General features: G+C 43.0%; 1 protein-coding gene across 2 annotated transcripts in view; it reads left to right on the top strand.

The window, feature by feature from the left end:
• The window catches only part of Obi1 (ORC ubiquitin ligase 1), a 39,321-nt gene extending 24,894 nt beyond the window's left edge, over positions 1-14,427 (top strand). Inside the window, exon 6 of one of the 2 annotated variants that reach the window (XM_039093537.2) lies at positions 11,675-14,427. In XM_039093537.2, coding sequence (XP_038949465.1) covers positions 11,675-13,211 — 1,537 coding nt within the window. In that variant the 3' untranslated portion in view covers positions 13,212-14,427. The remainder of the gene's footprint in view (positions 1-11,674) is intronic. The other variant, NM_001108389.1, reaches the window with a different exon arrangement.
• The last annotated feature ends 937 nt before the right edge of the window (positions 14,428-15,364 follow it).

Raw genomic sequence — 15,364 nt, 5'->3', positions numbered from 1 at the left:
TACCTACCATAAAAGTTACACTCAGGGTTAAGCAAATTAAACTTTTACATGTACTTAGAACAGAGTCCATAGTTAATATTCAGCCAGTCTTACAGTATGGTCACTATAGTCTTTTCAGTCCCTGCACTTACTGTGTTGTTTAGCTGTTTATGTCTTGTCTGTTTCTTTTGTTCTGAACTCAAGAGTAGGAGCCTTGCAGCCTATCTCTTTCAGTCTCTCACACCAGAAAGCACCTTGTAAGTCTTGGTTATATAAACAAATCAACAAGAAGATGACACATCAGTTAGCTTATTGACACTCTCAGTTTCTATAGATAATATATCATTGAGAGGATTGAAAGAACTAGAGGATTGGTGTAACATGTATCTTAGTTCTATGGCTGCAAAGAGACACCAGGACAAAGATAGGTTACAAAAGAAAGCATTTAATCGGGGACTTGCTCATGAGGTTTAGTCCTTGGCTTCATGAAAAACATGGCAGGAGGCAGGCATAGCAGTAACTGAGCGCTCACACCCTGTCTGCAGACAGCAGGCAAAGCAGAGAAAACTGGGGCTGGTGTGGACTTTTTAAACCCCAGAGCCTGCCCCCAGTGACATCCCTTCTCCAACAAGACCACAGTGACTGGGACCAAAACCTTCAAATGTATGAACCTATGGGGGGGGGGCATTCTCATTCAAACCACCATAGCTCCTAAGAAAGAAGGAAGGAGGGCATTGTTTCTATGTGTGTGAGTGGTAGTCATATCCAGTATACTCCGTCATGTGCAGCTTGGTTCATCTGTGTTCTTCTCAGGGACTTTATTACTCACTGGGTTGCTGGGTTTTTCTTGTTGTTGTTATTGTTGTTGACTATTCCTCCACATTCCACACCTGGTTATCCAGATGTTCTCTTGAACATACCTCTCAGAACTGCATCTGTAAGCTGTCATCTCATGCCCAGTAGCCTAGATGCACGTAAGTTCTTGTTTAACTTCACTATTGCTTCTTCTCCCATGAGTGTCTCTTGGTCCTTGAGGATCTATCTATTCATTGTTCCCCCAAACCTAGACTATAAATCTGGTCAGTTTGCTCTTCTATTTGATGACATGTGGTGGCTCCCAGTTACCTTCACAGTGAAGCTCAAATTCCTTATTTCAGTCTGTGAGGTCCTGAGTGCTTGACCTTTAAACTTTCTTGACTTTTCCCTTGCCTTCTCATTGTTTCTGCTCTAGTCATGTGAGGTTTCTCCCTGGGCTCACTTGCATGCTTTGGCTCCTACTTCTCCTTCATCCTCCCTAGTTTTGCCTAGTAGTTCATCATCATCACCACCATCGTCACCACCACCATCATCACCACCATCATTATCATTTGTTGTGTTGTTGTGGGTGGTGGTTCCCCATTGTTTGAAATCCAACCCAAGCTCTCTTTGAGAACCTTCACAATTTCCCTAGGCAGAGGAACACAATGTCCTTCTGATTATTCTAGTAGTCATCTCTCTAGTGGTCATGCTGACTGATCAGCACTATGACTGTGGTGCTGACTTACTCTGCCAGCCAAGAGGCACTTCAGTGTATTTCCAGATGTACTACTACTTACAAAGTAAACGAACCAGAATTGTAAGATAGCTTCTTTATGTGCCTAAGAGTTTGGGAGGGGTTTAAGAGAGCAGGATATCAGAGATTGGCATTCTCTGCAAATGAAGAGATCAGGAAAGTTTCTGAAGCCTTTTTCTCTAAGGTATGTCAGAAATTGGCCTTCCAAAGGGGACCAGAGAAGATGTATTAGAGATTACTTTTCCTCAGTCCTAGGTTTCTTCTGAGTCTCTACATAAACTGGATTATCTTTCTCTGTCCTGGCTCTAAGCTACGGCTCAGTTGTAGTTCATGAGTCTGCTTTTCCTAAAGGCACGCACATGCCAGTACCCTCTCCTTTCTTATCAGCACCTCCGTCTGGCTGGCTTGGGCTGCTCTCTCCTCTTGACCTAGTCCAGCTTCCTTTGTTTCTCCAGATTCTGCTCTGACAAACACAGTGATTCCTGGTATTTGACCTCTGCCTGATCTGGTGACTGATTCTGTTCTGCCCTTTAGTTTTCCCAGAAGGGGAACTTGTAGGCTGTCAGGGGAAGCCTGATGATACCCTGGGGCCAGACTGTGACAGCCACTTGTGCTCTAGCCCCTGGGCTGGGTGCCTGAGGGGCCGTCTCTGGATATACAGCTAATTGGTGATAGACAATTATTGCAGTTTTCTGTCAACTTGTCTTTATTGTGTTGATAGGATATTTTAGGTGCTTACAATGCTTGTTGTTAACCAAGCAGTATGGTTGTCAGAGATTATGAATGAATATTTGAGAGTAGGAACAATGGCTTCTACTTACCTTGTAGACCTTCCTCACAGCCCCCTGAGCACGTTAGTCCTCAGTAATCCATCTGAGTAATAATTACAGAGCAGCCGGATCATAGCTCCTTATGCACAGAGGAGAGACAAAGAAAGGAAGGGTTTAGCTAAAGTAGAAAATGTATACAGACACTTGTCTGGGGAGTTTTAGAATGGCTTCTCACTCAGCCCTAGTGTTTTCTCCTCCTGGATTTGTGTTATGGTTACTATGGAAATGTACTTTTAGAAATGTGAAAGGATAAAATAACATCCCATAGATGATTGCGATCAGTGTCATGCAGACTTCAACATCAGTCCTTTAGTAAACTTCTCCCAATGAGATCCATCTCACGCTGAAATGAATCTTACGTCAGTGATAGAACAGAGAGAATCGTGCTTGCTCAGGGATGGGACTGGGGATGGGAAAAGGTGATTCACTTGTTATAACTTTCAAAGGCTAGACACCAAGTGCCTGTCAGCAGTAATACAGGGAAGGAGACAAGCTATCAAGAACACAGTATGTGTTTCTCCTTATGACCCTGAGTGACCCTGTGTGGGCTCAGGCCTCATTAGAGACTTGTCTTGAAGGGATTAACATGTCCCTGTTTGTGCATGTTGCCCAATACACAGGACATTTCTATTGAGAATGTCAGGTTCCAACAGTCTAATCCTTAACTACAAGTGCATGGTTAATTTAGTAAACACTAAAGTACTTTCTTTAAAATGATGGTGCTGCTGTTGTTTTTAAACCCTGTTCTCTATCTAAAAGAGTCTACTTTGCTATTGTTTTGAGACAGGGTCTCTTTGTGTCTCCCAGAGGGCCAAACCCCTGGAATTCTCCTGGGCTAACTTCTGTGTAGGTGTTACATGCAGCCACCATGCCCAGCTTCTGCCTTGATTTTGAAATGTTACTTTGGGAGACTAAAAGGAGAAAGCTCTAAGTCCCCTGCCAACAAATATCCAGTAAACCACGGTGCTGTGCCCACCATCAGTGGTGACATTATAGACATTAAATGTTTGTTCTAACTAGTCTTGGCAAGTTATAGACAAAAACATACTTCCCTTTTTTATGTTTTATTCTTTGAGTGGTGAGTGATGTGCTAAGGAAGAGAAGTTGATTGTCTTGGGTTTTTAGAGGATGTGCTTCTTTTTCCCCTCACTATACCTCAGTATACGACGTTTTCTATGGAAATAAGGTGTGCTAAAGATTGCCATTGACAATCCTCTTTTGATTATAAATTCTCTATGAATCTATGTACCTAAGTGCTTAATTTTAAAAAGAAAGCTTTGGGGGAAGCATTTTTAGAAATGTCTCAGCAACAGGTGGCCAGCGGGGAACGGAAATGTAGCTCGGTGATACTTTGCCTGTGGTGCCTGGGATGCTCATCCTCTGCTTCCTGCCAGAACACATCTCGTGATGAAGTAGACATGGGAAATGTACAGTCAAGCCCACAGGAGGCAGGTGTCGAGAGAAGAAATCACGGAGACAGCTGAGTCTTCAGCCCTACCCCCAATACGATTTTGAGTTTCTTCAGCTCTGGTCTTCCCTTTCTCTGTATCTGAAACGCCATGGGCTTTGGACCCTCTGTACACACGCACAAAGCAGGATCCCAAGCTAAGCCTCCCTGTGCTCCCATTCCTGTCAGAATCAGATTCCTGACAGCAGGTTCATATTGTGGGCTACTCCCTGATGTCATGCTCGTCGCACTAGCTAAAAGGCAGGGGACTTCCTAACTAACGGGTAGATTGTATATACAGAAGACAAGGGAAGAAAAATTAAACAAAGGAAATACTTATGCCAGCATGTCTCTAACTCCAGCATTTGAGAGGCTGAAAGGGGTAGAGGAATCCCGAGTTTAGGTCAGTCTCACCAACATAAGGAAGCGCCTGTCTCAAAAACAAAACAAACCCTGCATGCATTGCTACATGCACAGGCAATGCTGTGGTAAAATATACTCCAAGAATAGAGTATTCTTTTTAAAATGCTATTATTATTTTATGTGTTTGGATGTTTTGCTTGCATGAATGTCTGTGTACCGCATACAAGTAGTGTCCTCAGAGGCCTGAAGCAAGAGTAGGATCCCCTGGGACTAGAGCAACAAGTGGTTATGGGCCAGCAAATGTGAGCGTTTGTAGCCAAACTCTAGTCCTATGCAAGAGCAGCAAGTGCCCTAGTCTGACTCATCTCTGCAGTGCCTGGGTCAATCTTTGTTAGGGTGATTGTAGTTCTTAACTATAAGTTTCTGAGTCATGTATCAACTGTTTTAATTTGCGTAGTCCTTATTCTGCATAGTGGTTCATAAAATGAGTAGACAAACTGTCTTAATCGCTTGGGAAAATTCACCATTGCCTTATAGAAGTTAATATTTTGTCAAAACATTATGTTACTATCAGCATAAATGTATGTAGGCATGAGATGATAAAACTAATAGTATATTTTTATAAGCACAATTTGAAGCACTTGAAATTTTGAGACATTTAAGTATTATGCTTTTGTTAAAAACACAAGCCATACGAGAGGTTTTGAATTATGCTTCTCTTCTCTTTATGTATGTGAATATGCTAGTTGACACAAACTAGGGTCATCAGGAAAGAAGAAAACGCCATTGAGAAAATGCTGCTATGAGATTTGCCTCTTGGCTGTGTGTGGGGCATTTTCTTAGCTAATGCTTGGTGTGAAGGGTCTAGCCCACTGTGAGCAGTACCACCCCAGGTAACTTGTTGTAGGTTATATAAGAGAGCAGGCTGACGAGGCATGGTAGTCAGCCCCTTAAGTAGTGCTCCTCCTTGGCCTCTGCTTCAGTTCCTGCCGTGACTTCCCTCAGTGATGGAAGGTGATGCGAGGTGTTTCAAACTGGGCTAAGTAAATATTGGTTACTGAGTATCTCTTGCATTTTATGTCCGTATACATGTATGCTGATAGTGTGGTGGAAGGTTTTGACAAGAAGTTAAAATCCATAGGACAGTTGTGAACCCCCGTGATTACTGAGACAGGTGGCCTGCTCATTTCATGAACACTGTAGGGTGAACCAAGTCAGTCCTTTCTATGCTGCTTTTGGGCTCACTCTGTATGCAGCAATACAAAGCAAGCTGGGACTGTGAGCCTCCTTTCGATTCTTTGAGACATTAGCACACTTCTGTGTCTGCAGGTTCCACCATTCTCCCCTCTCTGCTCTCAGTGTAACGATGATGTCCACAGGCTCTAATGTCAAGGGTTTTCTCTCCCCACTTGTCATTTCTTCTAGGTCTCTCCATCCCTTTCTCCTCAGTACTGTCCTCATGTCTGTGATCAGTTTGCTTCTGGTAAGCTCTCTGGCATATGCAGAGTCAGTTGAACAGACAAGCACTGTGACATTCTAACAGTCAGCCATGTCTGAAAACTTTTTTTAATATCTGATTTTATTTAGGACACATTTCTAGCAATAGAAAAGCAATGAATTTTGTAGATTTTAATGTGTCATCTTTTATGGCTTGTGGATTTCAAAGTGTTAAAAGTAAAAACACTATATATTTGTCCTATTTATATGGAGTAAGCTGTACCCAGTGATATAGCAATCCTAAAATAATGGGGAAATCCATCACTCATGTACATGCTACCTAGGAACAGGGCTCAGTGTTAGCATAATGAACTCCAGTGTTCAACAGCCATGATGCACTGCCAGGAATCCAGTACATATAAGAATGGTGAAGGAAATACTAAAACAGGAAAAGCAACACTAAAGGGGGCGGGGGTTGCAGTAAACACATGGTCATAACCTCAAAGTCAGAACCAACTGGCTGCAAAGACATAGCCAGTGCTTTGTAGCTTCCCTCCTATCTCAGGATTGTTTGATTTCTTTCTTTTTCTTTCCTTTTTTTCATCTTACCTGTGTGTTTTGTCCGAGTGCGTATTGTGGTCTGAGGGTGTAGTGCTTGCGTTCCGTGTGCTCCATGTGTGACAGTCAGAGGAAAACGTACTGGCACCAGGCCTCTCCATCCACCATGAGTTTTTAAGGTTGAACTCGGTCATCATTGGGCACAGCATCAAGCACTTGTACCTACAGAACCTCCTGCCAGCCCAGGAGATGTTTCTCTAACCGACTTGGAACTGAAGGTAAAAGTCCTTAATATGGCAAGGCTTTAAAGTCTTTCTCTACAAGTTGCCAAAAGGAGTCCCAGCAGGGAACGGGCTGTTGGACTCCAGGAGCTTTAACCTGAAGACACTTTCTGCAAACACTCTCAGGCCTTCCTTTCGCTCTGCTGGCGTGGGTTGGCCTCCACTTTAGCACCATCCTATGGATGGTTCAACTCCAAAGGCATGGGTTCCTCCATACGCCGAGACTCCAGGTCACAGACGCTTAGGTTCCTGTTATGCTTACTGTTGTGCTTCTTACTAAGTAGATGGTAAGGCAACATTTTACCAGAGTTAAAAGGACTTCTCAGAGCTTTACAAAGACATTTAACAACATAGTGGAGCTATCTAGAAGGATGGGCATTTCATTGTCAAGTTGTAAAGACCTCGAAGGGAGTCAGAACTTGCCGCCCACTGGCAGGGCAACCTGTGCACTCTTCTTGATCTATTTGGATTTGTTTGGGCACTAACTTTGGGCTCTCTATTATTTGGACCCTTTCTCCAGAGTCATGTGGATTTAAAAAAAAAAAAAGGGCATCCTGAAATAGACTTTGATGTGCTTGTCTTATGGCTTAATAGCACTGAGATTTGTCAGATGGGCCAGACCACAAAAGCCAGTGGAGACTCAGAGTGCTTTCACTTTGTTTCCCTCACATTACCTCAGTTAGTAGGTAAGGAAAAACCGGAAGTCAGAGACTCCTCAGCAAGCCTGAGACGCTGCCCAGCCTATGACCCCAGTCTGAGGACTAATTCACCTATTCCTTTGAGAATGCAAATGGGATGCCTTGTTTCTCAGGAATGGCATGCTCATGTTAGCTCAGCAGGTAAAGACATCTGCCCAAGCCTCACGACCTGAGTCTGAGGCCCCAGAAACCACATGGAAGGAGAGAACATACTCTGACCTTCATCCTCTGGCTCCCATATGTCTGCTGTGGTGGGAGTACACAGACACTCACACAAAATAAACAAGAATGTGATTTTAGAAATCTTTAGGAAGAATGCAGTATTTTGGTAGCCAATCCCCTGTGCTTGTGGCATTTAGTCCTTTAATTGTAGTTGACAGTGAGACACTGAAAATTAGTTCCTCAAATACTAGGTTCTAATGATTCTTGCCCTCCTTTTTTTCCTCTGGCCTCTTTGAAACACATTTTGTTCCTTTTCATGAACATCTGTGGGGGAAAGTGGTCTTACGGACTGTGTGTCCTTAGAGCCGTTCTTACTGTAGTTGCCATGTCTGCCTAAGATAGTGCCTCATACACGTAACAGGAAAGACACAGTCTCAACAGTATGGTTGCCTAAACAAGACTTACAAGATGGACAGCACCAATCAACATGCCAACATGGAAGGAGGGATCCTTCAGGGTTTGACCTCCAGAAGAGAAGAACTGAGCCAACTGAGGCTGCTGGGAGAGGGAGAATGAGTCCTCCCCAGGGACAAGCCCTGCTACATTAACTAATCCCAAGAGGTCAGCCCTAAACACTAAGATGCTGAGTGATTTCAGAAGGTTGTATTCATGAATGTACACACATATAAACAGCGATTCAAGGGTTAGAGGCTGTTGATTTGGGGATTGGGAGTACATGGGCGGAAGTGGAGGGGGTAAGGGAGGGGTGAATGATGTAAATACTTACGTATGATATTCTCAATAAGTGTTCAAAAAAGGTCAAATTAATAAGACCTTCATTTCTTTGTCTTTCATTTGTTTGTATTTTAGTACGGCCAGGAACAGGCCTTTGCCTCTGTGTCCTTTTCTCTCATCCAGAATGTGTACTTCAGTTAACATTGGCAGGCTCGAAAATCCTGTGAGCATCTCTAGACTCTGGCAAATGCATTTCCAGTGTCAGCTCCCAAACTGCTCACAGTGTATTGCTAGCATAGTGAAGCCTTTGGCCATCACTGCTACTTTGAAAATCAAAGCTTTTTGGTCTCTAATGGAATGTTTATAAAAATGCACCATTTTGAAATTTGCTCAGGAAAAGGAAGTAATGTTAAATGATACTTAGAAATCCCTCTGGCTTGCCTTGGCATTGCTTCTTTAATGTTATGTACTCTGGAAATATCTGGAATTAGGAATAGGAGAGTATTAAAATCAAAAGACAAATAAGCTGTTGTGTTCATTGTATTATTTCTTGAAAGTCCGCCATGATATGTGTATGCTGGGTTGTTTTTCTGTGTTGTAATTTACTTACCTTTTGCCAAATTTAATAGAAGTGCCTTGGAATCACTAAAACTTACCTGACGCATGTCAAAAATTCAGTCTTTTACTCAGGTGAAAAGGAAAGTTTTCTAGATGGAGCCATATGGACATCAAGCCTGTAATTAAATGGCCATGCTGTATAAAGTCTACAGTAAAAGCTATATGCTACTCCATCACTTTCCTTGTTGTAAATCAAAAAAGAAATCACGTGTGTGGAATGTGTTTGGTTTAATGATGTAGCCTCGACCATACTTACACATAAAAGGACAGACTTAGCTGTAGCGGTGACCATACTTACACATAAAGGACAGACTTAGCTTGTTCGTCCTGTAGTGTTAGCTCTACCTTAGTGAATGGACTAACGTAGTTAAAGTGGGAGGCTTATACTTACATGGACTATTAACTAGGGGCTGCTGTGGAGCAGGAATGATTCTAACAGTCTAGCAGTGAATGAAGACCCCAAGGCCCTCTCTCCTCCTGGCACATCGACTCCAGTAGAAGAGTCAGAAGACAAATGGGTTCCCATGGATTTGACTGTTTCTGTCAGTGTACTCATTAGCATGGTTAAAAACAAGTCCCATCACTCAGTATTGTAAGTCTGTGTGAATGTTAAAATGGAGCGGTGGGGTTCTCAAATCACTGAGCCATCGGAAAGCAGCCCAACTGTATCAACGAGGTGTGCTTTGCTTATCCTACTTAATATATTGTCTAACACTGATGTCTGTTAGTTCCCATGGCACTTCTGATTTTCTCTGAAGTGATAGAAAAACATGACTAGGAATATCAGTAGAACCTTTGCTACATTTAAAAAATACCATTAAGTGGGACCCGGGGAGATGGCTCAGTGAGCAAGAGCTCTCTGCCTAAGTGTGAGGGTCCGAGGAAGGAAGGACTTCTGACACACATGACATCTCTGCCTGGGCACAGACGCTGATCTCGGAAGATAGGAGGACCATGGGGCCCTCAGTCTATCCACATGCTCTGCTTGAGTTTCAGTTGAGAGACCCTTTCTCAAGCAATAAGACAGAAAGTGAGAGAGGACACCCAATTGTCATTCTTTGGCTTATGCACAGCATACATACATGTCTATACCACACACACACACACACACACACACACAAATTTGGTAGCCTCTGATGTGCTGTCTGGAAGCAGTATTTGATTTTAAACCATTTAGTCTTTTTTTTCATGTGAAGATACCTGTGTTATAAAGTCTGTAAAGTAAATGTAAGGCTGTCACTTTTGCTCTTTGCATTAAATAAATATGCTACACAGTTTTCCCATTTAAAACATGCAGGTTACTTGATTATACCAGAGTGGTTCCAATCAGGAACTCACAAATACGTTTGCAGAATGCCCTCCCATCTTTGTCCACATTTCTAAAGTTCTCTTGAAGAACTATGGCTTTGCTACCAACTATATTTAGAAGCCAAACATTTTTTTTTTAACCAAGAAAAACTCTGACATTGCTTAACCAAATTCTTGTAGTAGCAAACTTTGTCTTACGATGACGAGGTTTGTCCCTGTGGCTTTTGTCCTGCAGTGCGGGAGCTGAAGGCAGTGTGCTTTGGGACTTGAGTTAATTGCAGTGAGGGGGTCAATATTCAGCAGTTGTATCTTTTAGAGCCCTTCCTACCCTGAGATGTGATGATTCTGTATTTACCTTTGCTCTTGTCTGCTTCTGTCGGGAGCAAGAGATCATACGAGTGCTATGCTGGGGAGAAGTTGGGCTAGGGGTTGAGGAGGTGGCGCACTGAGTGGCTCTCTAGGACCCACAGTTGACTGTACAGGGTACTGTTCCTGACAACTTCTTGTACTCCTTCACACAATTTACTGCTGATACATTTTCTTAGTTTTAATTATTTTTGTAATTAAGAAAGGGAAGAAAAAGAATAGTTTTTAAAAAAGCTTTCCTTCTCAAATAGCTTTCTGCACACAGACAGCTCTCCAATTCTTCTCAATCAGTTAGTATGGAAGTTACCAAGAAAATAACTAGGGCTCTGAGGGAGTTTGAAGAAGTAAAGGGATTTTTCATGGTGTCCTATGAAAATAGTTTCCTATGAGAATTCTCACTCATCATAGAATTAATGAACTGGGATAGTCTTAGTAAGTCTGTGCCTCCAGCCCCAGATGCATTCCCCACCTGTACTAGCCGCTCAAAAATTGTTTTCTCAACTGAACCCAGCACCCACACTTGACAGAAGAATGGGAAAGGGATAGTCCCAGGTAACAAGTGCATTTTTGATGTTCTTTCTCGTTACTCTCAAATCTACCCCTTCAGAAAGTATAAAAAATGTTTTTATGCGTAGTATGTTGGAACCACAAGCACTGACTTCGTATTTCAAAGTTGGAAGAAATGAGATTGATGTCCCACACAGTTGTAAAATACCGAAAATAGGAGAGCTGGAGTGAATTAGAGCCCAGTGTTGAGAAAGGCCAAGAGAAAGCTTCATATCAGCAGCGACTGTAATTGAAAGGCTCCAAATAAGTATTTAAAACCTCCCCTCCTGAGACGTCTGGATTTCTGAATTTCAAATTGACATTTTATGTTTGACAAGGTGACATTGTATAAGAAATGTATTGTAAAACACTGCTGTACGATAGGAAAATGATTGAATGTAAATATTTCAAGATGTGGACCACTGTTCAAATGTTATCATAAATCTTCGCCATTGTTTTAGGGGATAACTCTTCATGCATATGTGAGCTGGATTGATAGCTAGCTCTTGGAGGGGAAATCATCAGCGGGTTTCTGCCTTTGTCTCAGACATTGGTCTGATTTCACTACTAAAACGTCTGACTAGTTTGTCTCTATTGTGTGCTTATTATTACTTCTTATTAGGATAGTCAATTTTTGAAGGTACTACACTGGACTTGCCTTTGTCCTACTCAGTAAGTGTTCTGAAATCTCACGTACATTACTGAAACCGTCACTATTATGTGGGTGGGGGTCACTGTTATGTGGGAGGGGGACAGCCTGAGCTATATCATTAACCTCCCTCCATTCTTTCCAGGTTTGGAAGGTTTACAGTTGCTGCTCTTCAGTCCAAAGTAGAACAGTATGAACGTGAAACCAATCGCCTCAAGAAAGCTCTAGAACGAAGCGATAAATACATAGAGGAACTGGAGTCTCAGGTAGCACAGCTGAGGCACTCGGAGGAGACAGAGGAAGGCATGGGTGCCCTGTGCCAGAGGGCGCCCTCTGCAGATGGCAAGGGGCCCAAAGGCAGCGATGACGTTGCAGCATCCAAGAATCCGAGTGAAGGTGCTGGAAAGCAGGCTGGCTCAGCCAATTCAGCCTCTCACCTGGCCACACCCTCGAGCAGCAGACTAGCTGACACCAGTTCTGCCAGACAGGAGAGCACCAGCAGGACTGAACCAAACTGTCTCCAAAACAAAGACAGATACCCCAAGCCCACAGAAGCACAGCTGGGTGCGAGAGAGACACCGATGGACACTTATTTGGAGCGACAGTGGGGCAGCAAGCCAAGCGACTGCGCTCCTTACAAGGAGGAAGAGCTTTATGGTCTCCAGGCTTCCTGCACTCCCTTGTCGCTCAGCTGCCTTCAGCTCAACACTCCAGAAAACAGGGAGAACCCTGTGATCAAAGCAGGTGGTTCCAAAAAGCATGCAAACCATCTCAGAAAACTGGTATTTGATGATTTCTGTGATTCTCCAAACACCTGTAATAACAATTCTTCAGAGGACGATAGAAGTGGAAATGAGAAGAAATCAGACTGCTTTGCTTCCTCAAAGACAGAGTTTTGGGATTGTTGCTCCACAAGCTATGCCCAGAGCTTAGAGTTTGATGGTTCAGAGGGGAATACAATTGCAAATCCTGTTGGGGAAGTACCTTCAAAGTTGAGTGAGAAGTCAGGATTCTGCTTGTCCAAGAGACTGAGTTGTATTCGCTCCCTGGAAATGAACCGGACAAGGACCTCCAGCGAGGCCTCCATGGATGCTGCTTATCTTGACAAAATCTCTGAGCTGGATTCCATGATGTCAGAGTCTGACAACAGCAAGAGCCCTTGCAATAACGGTTTCAAATCAGTGGAGTCAGAGGGGTCCTCAAAGTCACCTCAAGGCAGGGAGTTTCTTGAGGAACCTGACAAGTTACAAGAAGGAGCTAAACTGAGTCTTCCCAAAAATGCCCTCGAAGCTGATGGGTTAGAAGGTGGGAGTGAGTGGAAACCCTCCTCTTTCTTTCTCCTCTCTCCATCTGACCATGAAATGAGTGAAGATTTTTCTCTCCACACTACTTCTCATTCGGGAGCTAGTGAAGTCAAATCACAAAACTGTTTGTTTCAGACAGAGTTTTCCCAGGGTGTTCAGCTGTTAAGCAGTTCCCAAGGATTATTCGAGGATCAGAGGTTTGGGTCGTCTTTATTTAAGATGTCCTCAGATATGCAGAGTCTTCCCGGCCCCCTTCAGTCTCCGTGGTCTGCCGCCTTCGTGTCTGAGAAGAGGAGCAAGAATGGGAACCAGTCCGCAAAGCGAAAGATACAGAGCAGCCTCTCCAACGCCAGCCCATCCAAGGCCACCAAAAGCTGACTCACCAGGGACATAGCCTTGTAGGGTGGGGTGTTTGCAGTGTCACCTGAGTCACTTCACGAAGCTTCTTTACAGTCCTGAACTGACGACCTTCAGCCAAGGGTCAAGTCAGAACTGTGGGTCTACCTGGCTCCAGGGATGTTGCTCTGTTGCTTTTGTTTGGTCATCTTTTTAGCCAGAGAGCTTAGGGAGAAGGTCTGACCTGTCTCAGTGTCATGTGTTCTGCTTTTTCAATGAATGTCCTATGTATCTGGATTGGATCCATGTTTTCTCAGATCTGACTTGTTAGATATGGTGACTTGTTATGACTCAACTGCCTTCAGGACTCGTGCTTCTTAGAACATTTGGTATTGTCTGTTCTGCTCTTTAAAGCTTTTCCTAGAATGGACATTTTATGCCTCTTTTTATTTATGTTTAGTGATGGCCTAACTATTACCAAGGCCATGCTGGAAAAATGGCACTCCCTTCTTAGAGGACTCACTGACTTTTTTAGGTTTTATATAGTCGTTTACAATTTGTTGCATTCTGTTCTGTCCACTTGGTGTGCCTGTGTGCGTGTGTGTGTGCGTGCGTGTGCGTGTGTATGTGTGTATGCACACGTGCACGCACACATACTAGTGTGAATGAGCACATTGTATGAAAATACTACTTCAAGTCGTTTGTATCTGCTTACCTTTGAGCGTATGCATATGCGTGTGGGTGTAAGTTAGAATCATTCTGTATTGGAAGGCACAGAGCAGCTGGGTCTGGAGGAACTTAAACATCTAGCTTTTCCCCAAATGTGTAGGTAGAAATGCAGTCTGTTCCGTGTCTGATCTGTCCTGTCACGGTGAGCCTTTGTGTAGTAAAGTTCTGTTTGCATGTCACTGCTCACTGGGGCAGCTGTAAGCATGGGGGCCTTTCCACTTGCTCCACTCTCCAACCAGAGAACAAACAGCCTCTGACTGGCTAGTGACTATCTATTATGTAGAAGATTTTTTTTAAATGAAAAGTAACAAGTGTGAGTGGGACAGTGAGAGCGAAGCACAGCCGTTAGTGTAGGCTTTAAAAGTATGTTATTTTAATGTGTTCCGTATGCCAACATAGACGATAAAAATGTCTGCTGCATTCTAGTAACGTGTTATCTGATGTGCGATGAACATTTTACATGTATTGTCTTACCTTAACACTGCATGCTTTTTTATGTAATTAAATAAAGGATGCCACATGCACTACATGCTTTGGACGTGATCATGGATAATGAATTAGCCTCTAAAGACCCCAAATACTATTTTCATTTCATGTTCTAATGCAGCAGCTGGGCAGCTATGGGTGTGAGGTGAGCCACACACGTTTTGTTTGTGGTGCACAGGCTGGGGCGCAGGGCCTGTGGGCGAGAGGCAGTGCCGCAGCCGCCCGCCTCCCTGCAGCTATTTCTGAAAGGTCTTTGAGGAAAATATTTGTAATACTCTCACTATTTTTTTTTTTAGTAAAAAGGTACTTCTCCCCACACCAAAAAAAAAAAAGGCATGAAATTCAAATTGTGTTTCTAAATAAAGTCTTATTAGAACACAGCTACACTCTTAAGTATTTGTGTGTGCGTTAGACAAGAGCAAGAGAGCTGAATACTTAGAACAGCAACTGTAGCTCATGAAACCTAAAATATGTACTGTCTGCCCTTTTAGTTAAGAATTTGCTGACCCTTGTTATAACAGACTCTGAGGAGTCAATGAAACCATAAAAATACAACAAATCACTTTTATGATCTAGAAGATCGTGCTCTCCACTTTCAGAAGTAATAATAATGGGGTGGGGGTGGGGCTAACGGTAGTATTTGTTTTATCATACATATTTCCCAATAATTCATTTCTCTGCCATGGTAAAACTAATGGGATAGTTTCAGAGCCAGTGGTGATGCGTCTTTGGATGAAATGGCTATACATTTAGAATCCATATAGAAATCAAGGGGGTTATTTTTTGTCGTAAGTATAAGTGCTATGGCCTAAATATCTCCAAATTAGATATATTGAAATCTAACCCCCAGGTAATGTTATTAAGAGGCGGTATCCTTTAGAAGCGATGTTGTCATAAATGAGTGGGCACTTGCTTGAGTCTTGTAGACATAGCTGGAAAGCCCATTTTATTCTTCCGCTGTAGATGATCATTCTAGAAGA

Source organism: Rattus norvegicus, chromosome 15, assembly GCF_036323735.1.
Source record: "Rattus norvegicus strain BN/NHsdMcwi chromosome 15, GRCr8, whole genome shotgun sequence".
In the NCBI taxonomy this organism is placed as follows: domain Eukaryota; kingdom Metazoa; phylum Chordata; class Mammalia; order Rodentia; family Muridae; genus Rattus; species Rattus norvegicus.
This window is presented reverse-complemented; position numbering and strand designations above follow the sequence as displayed.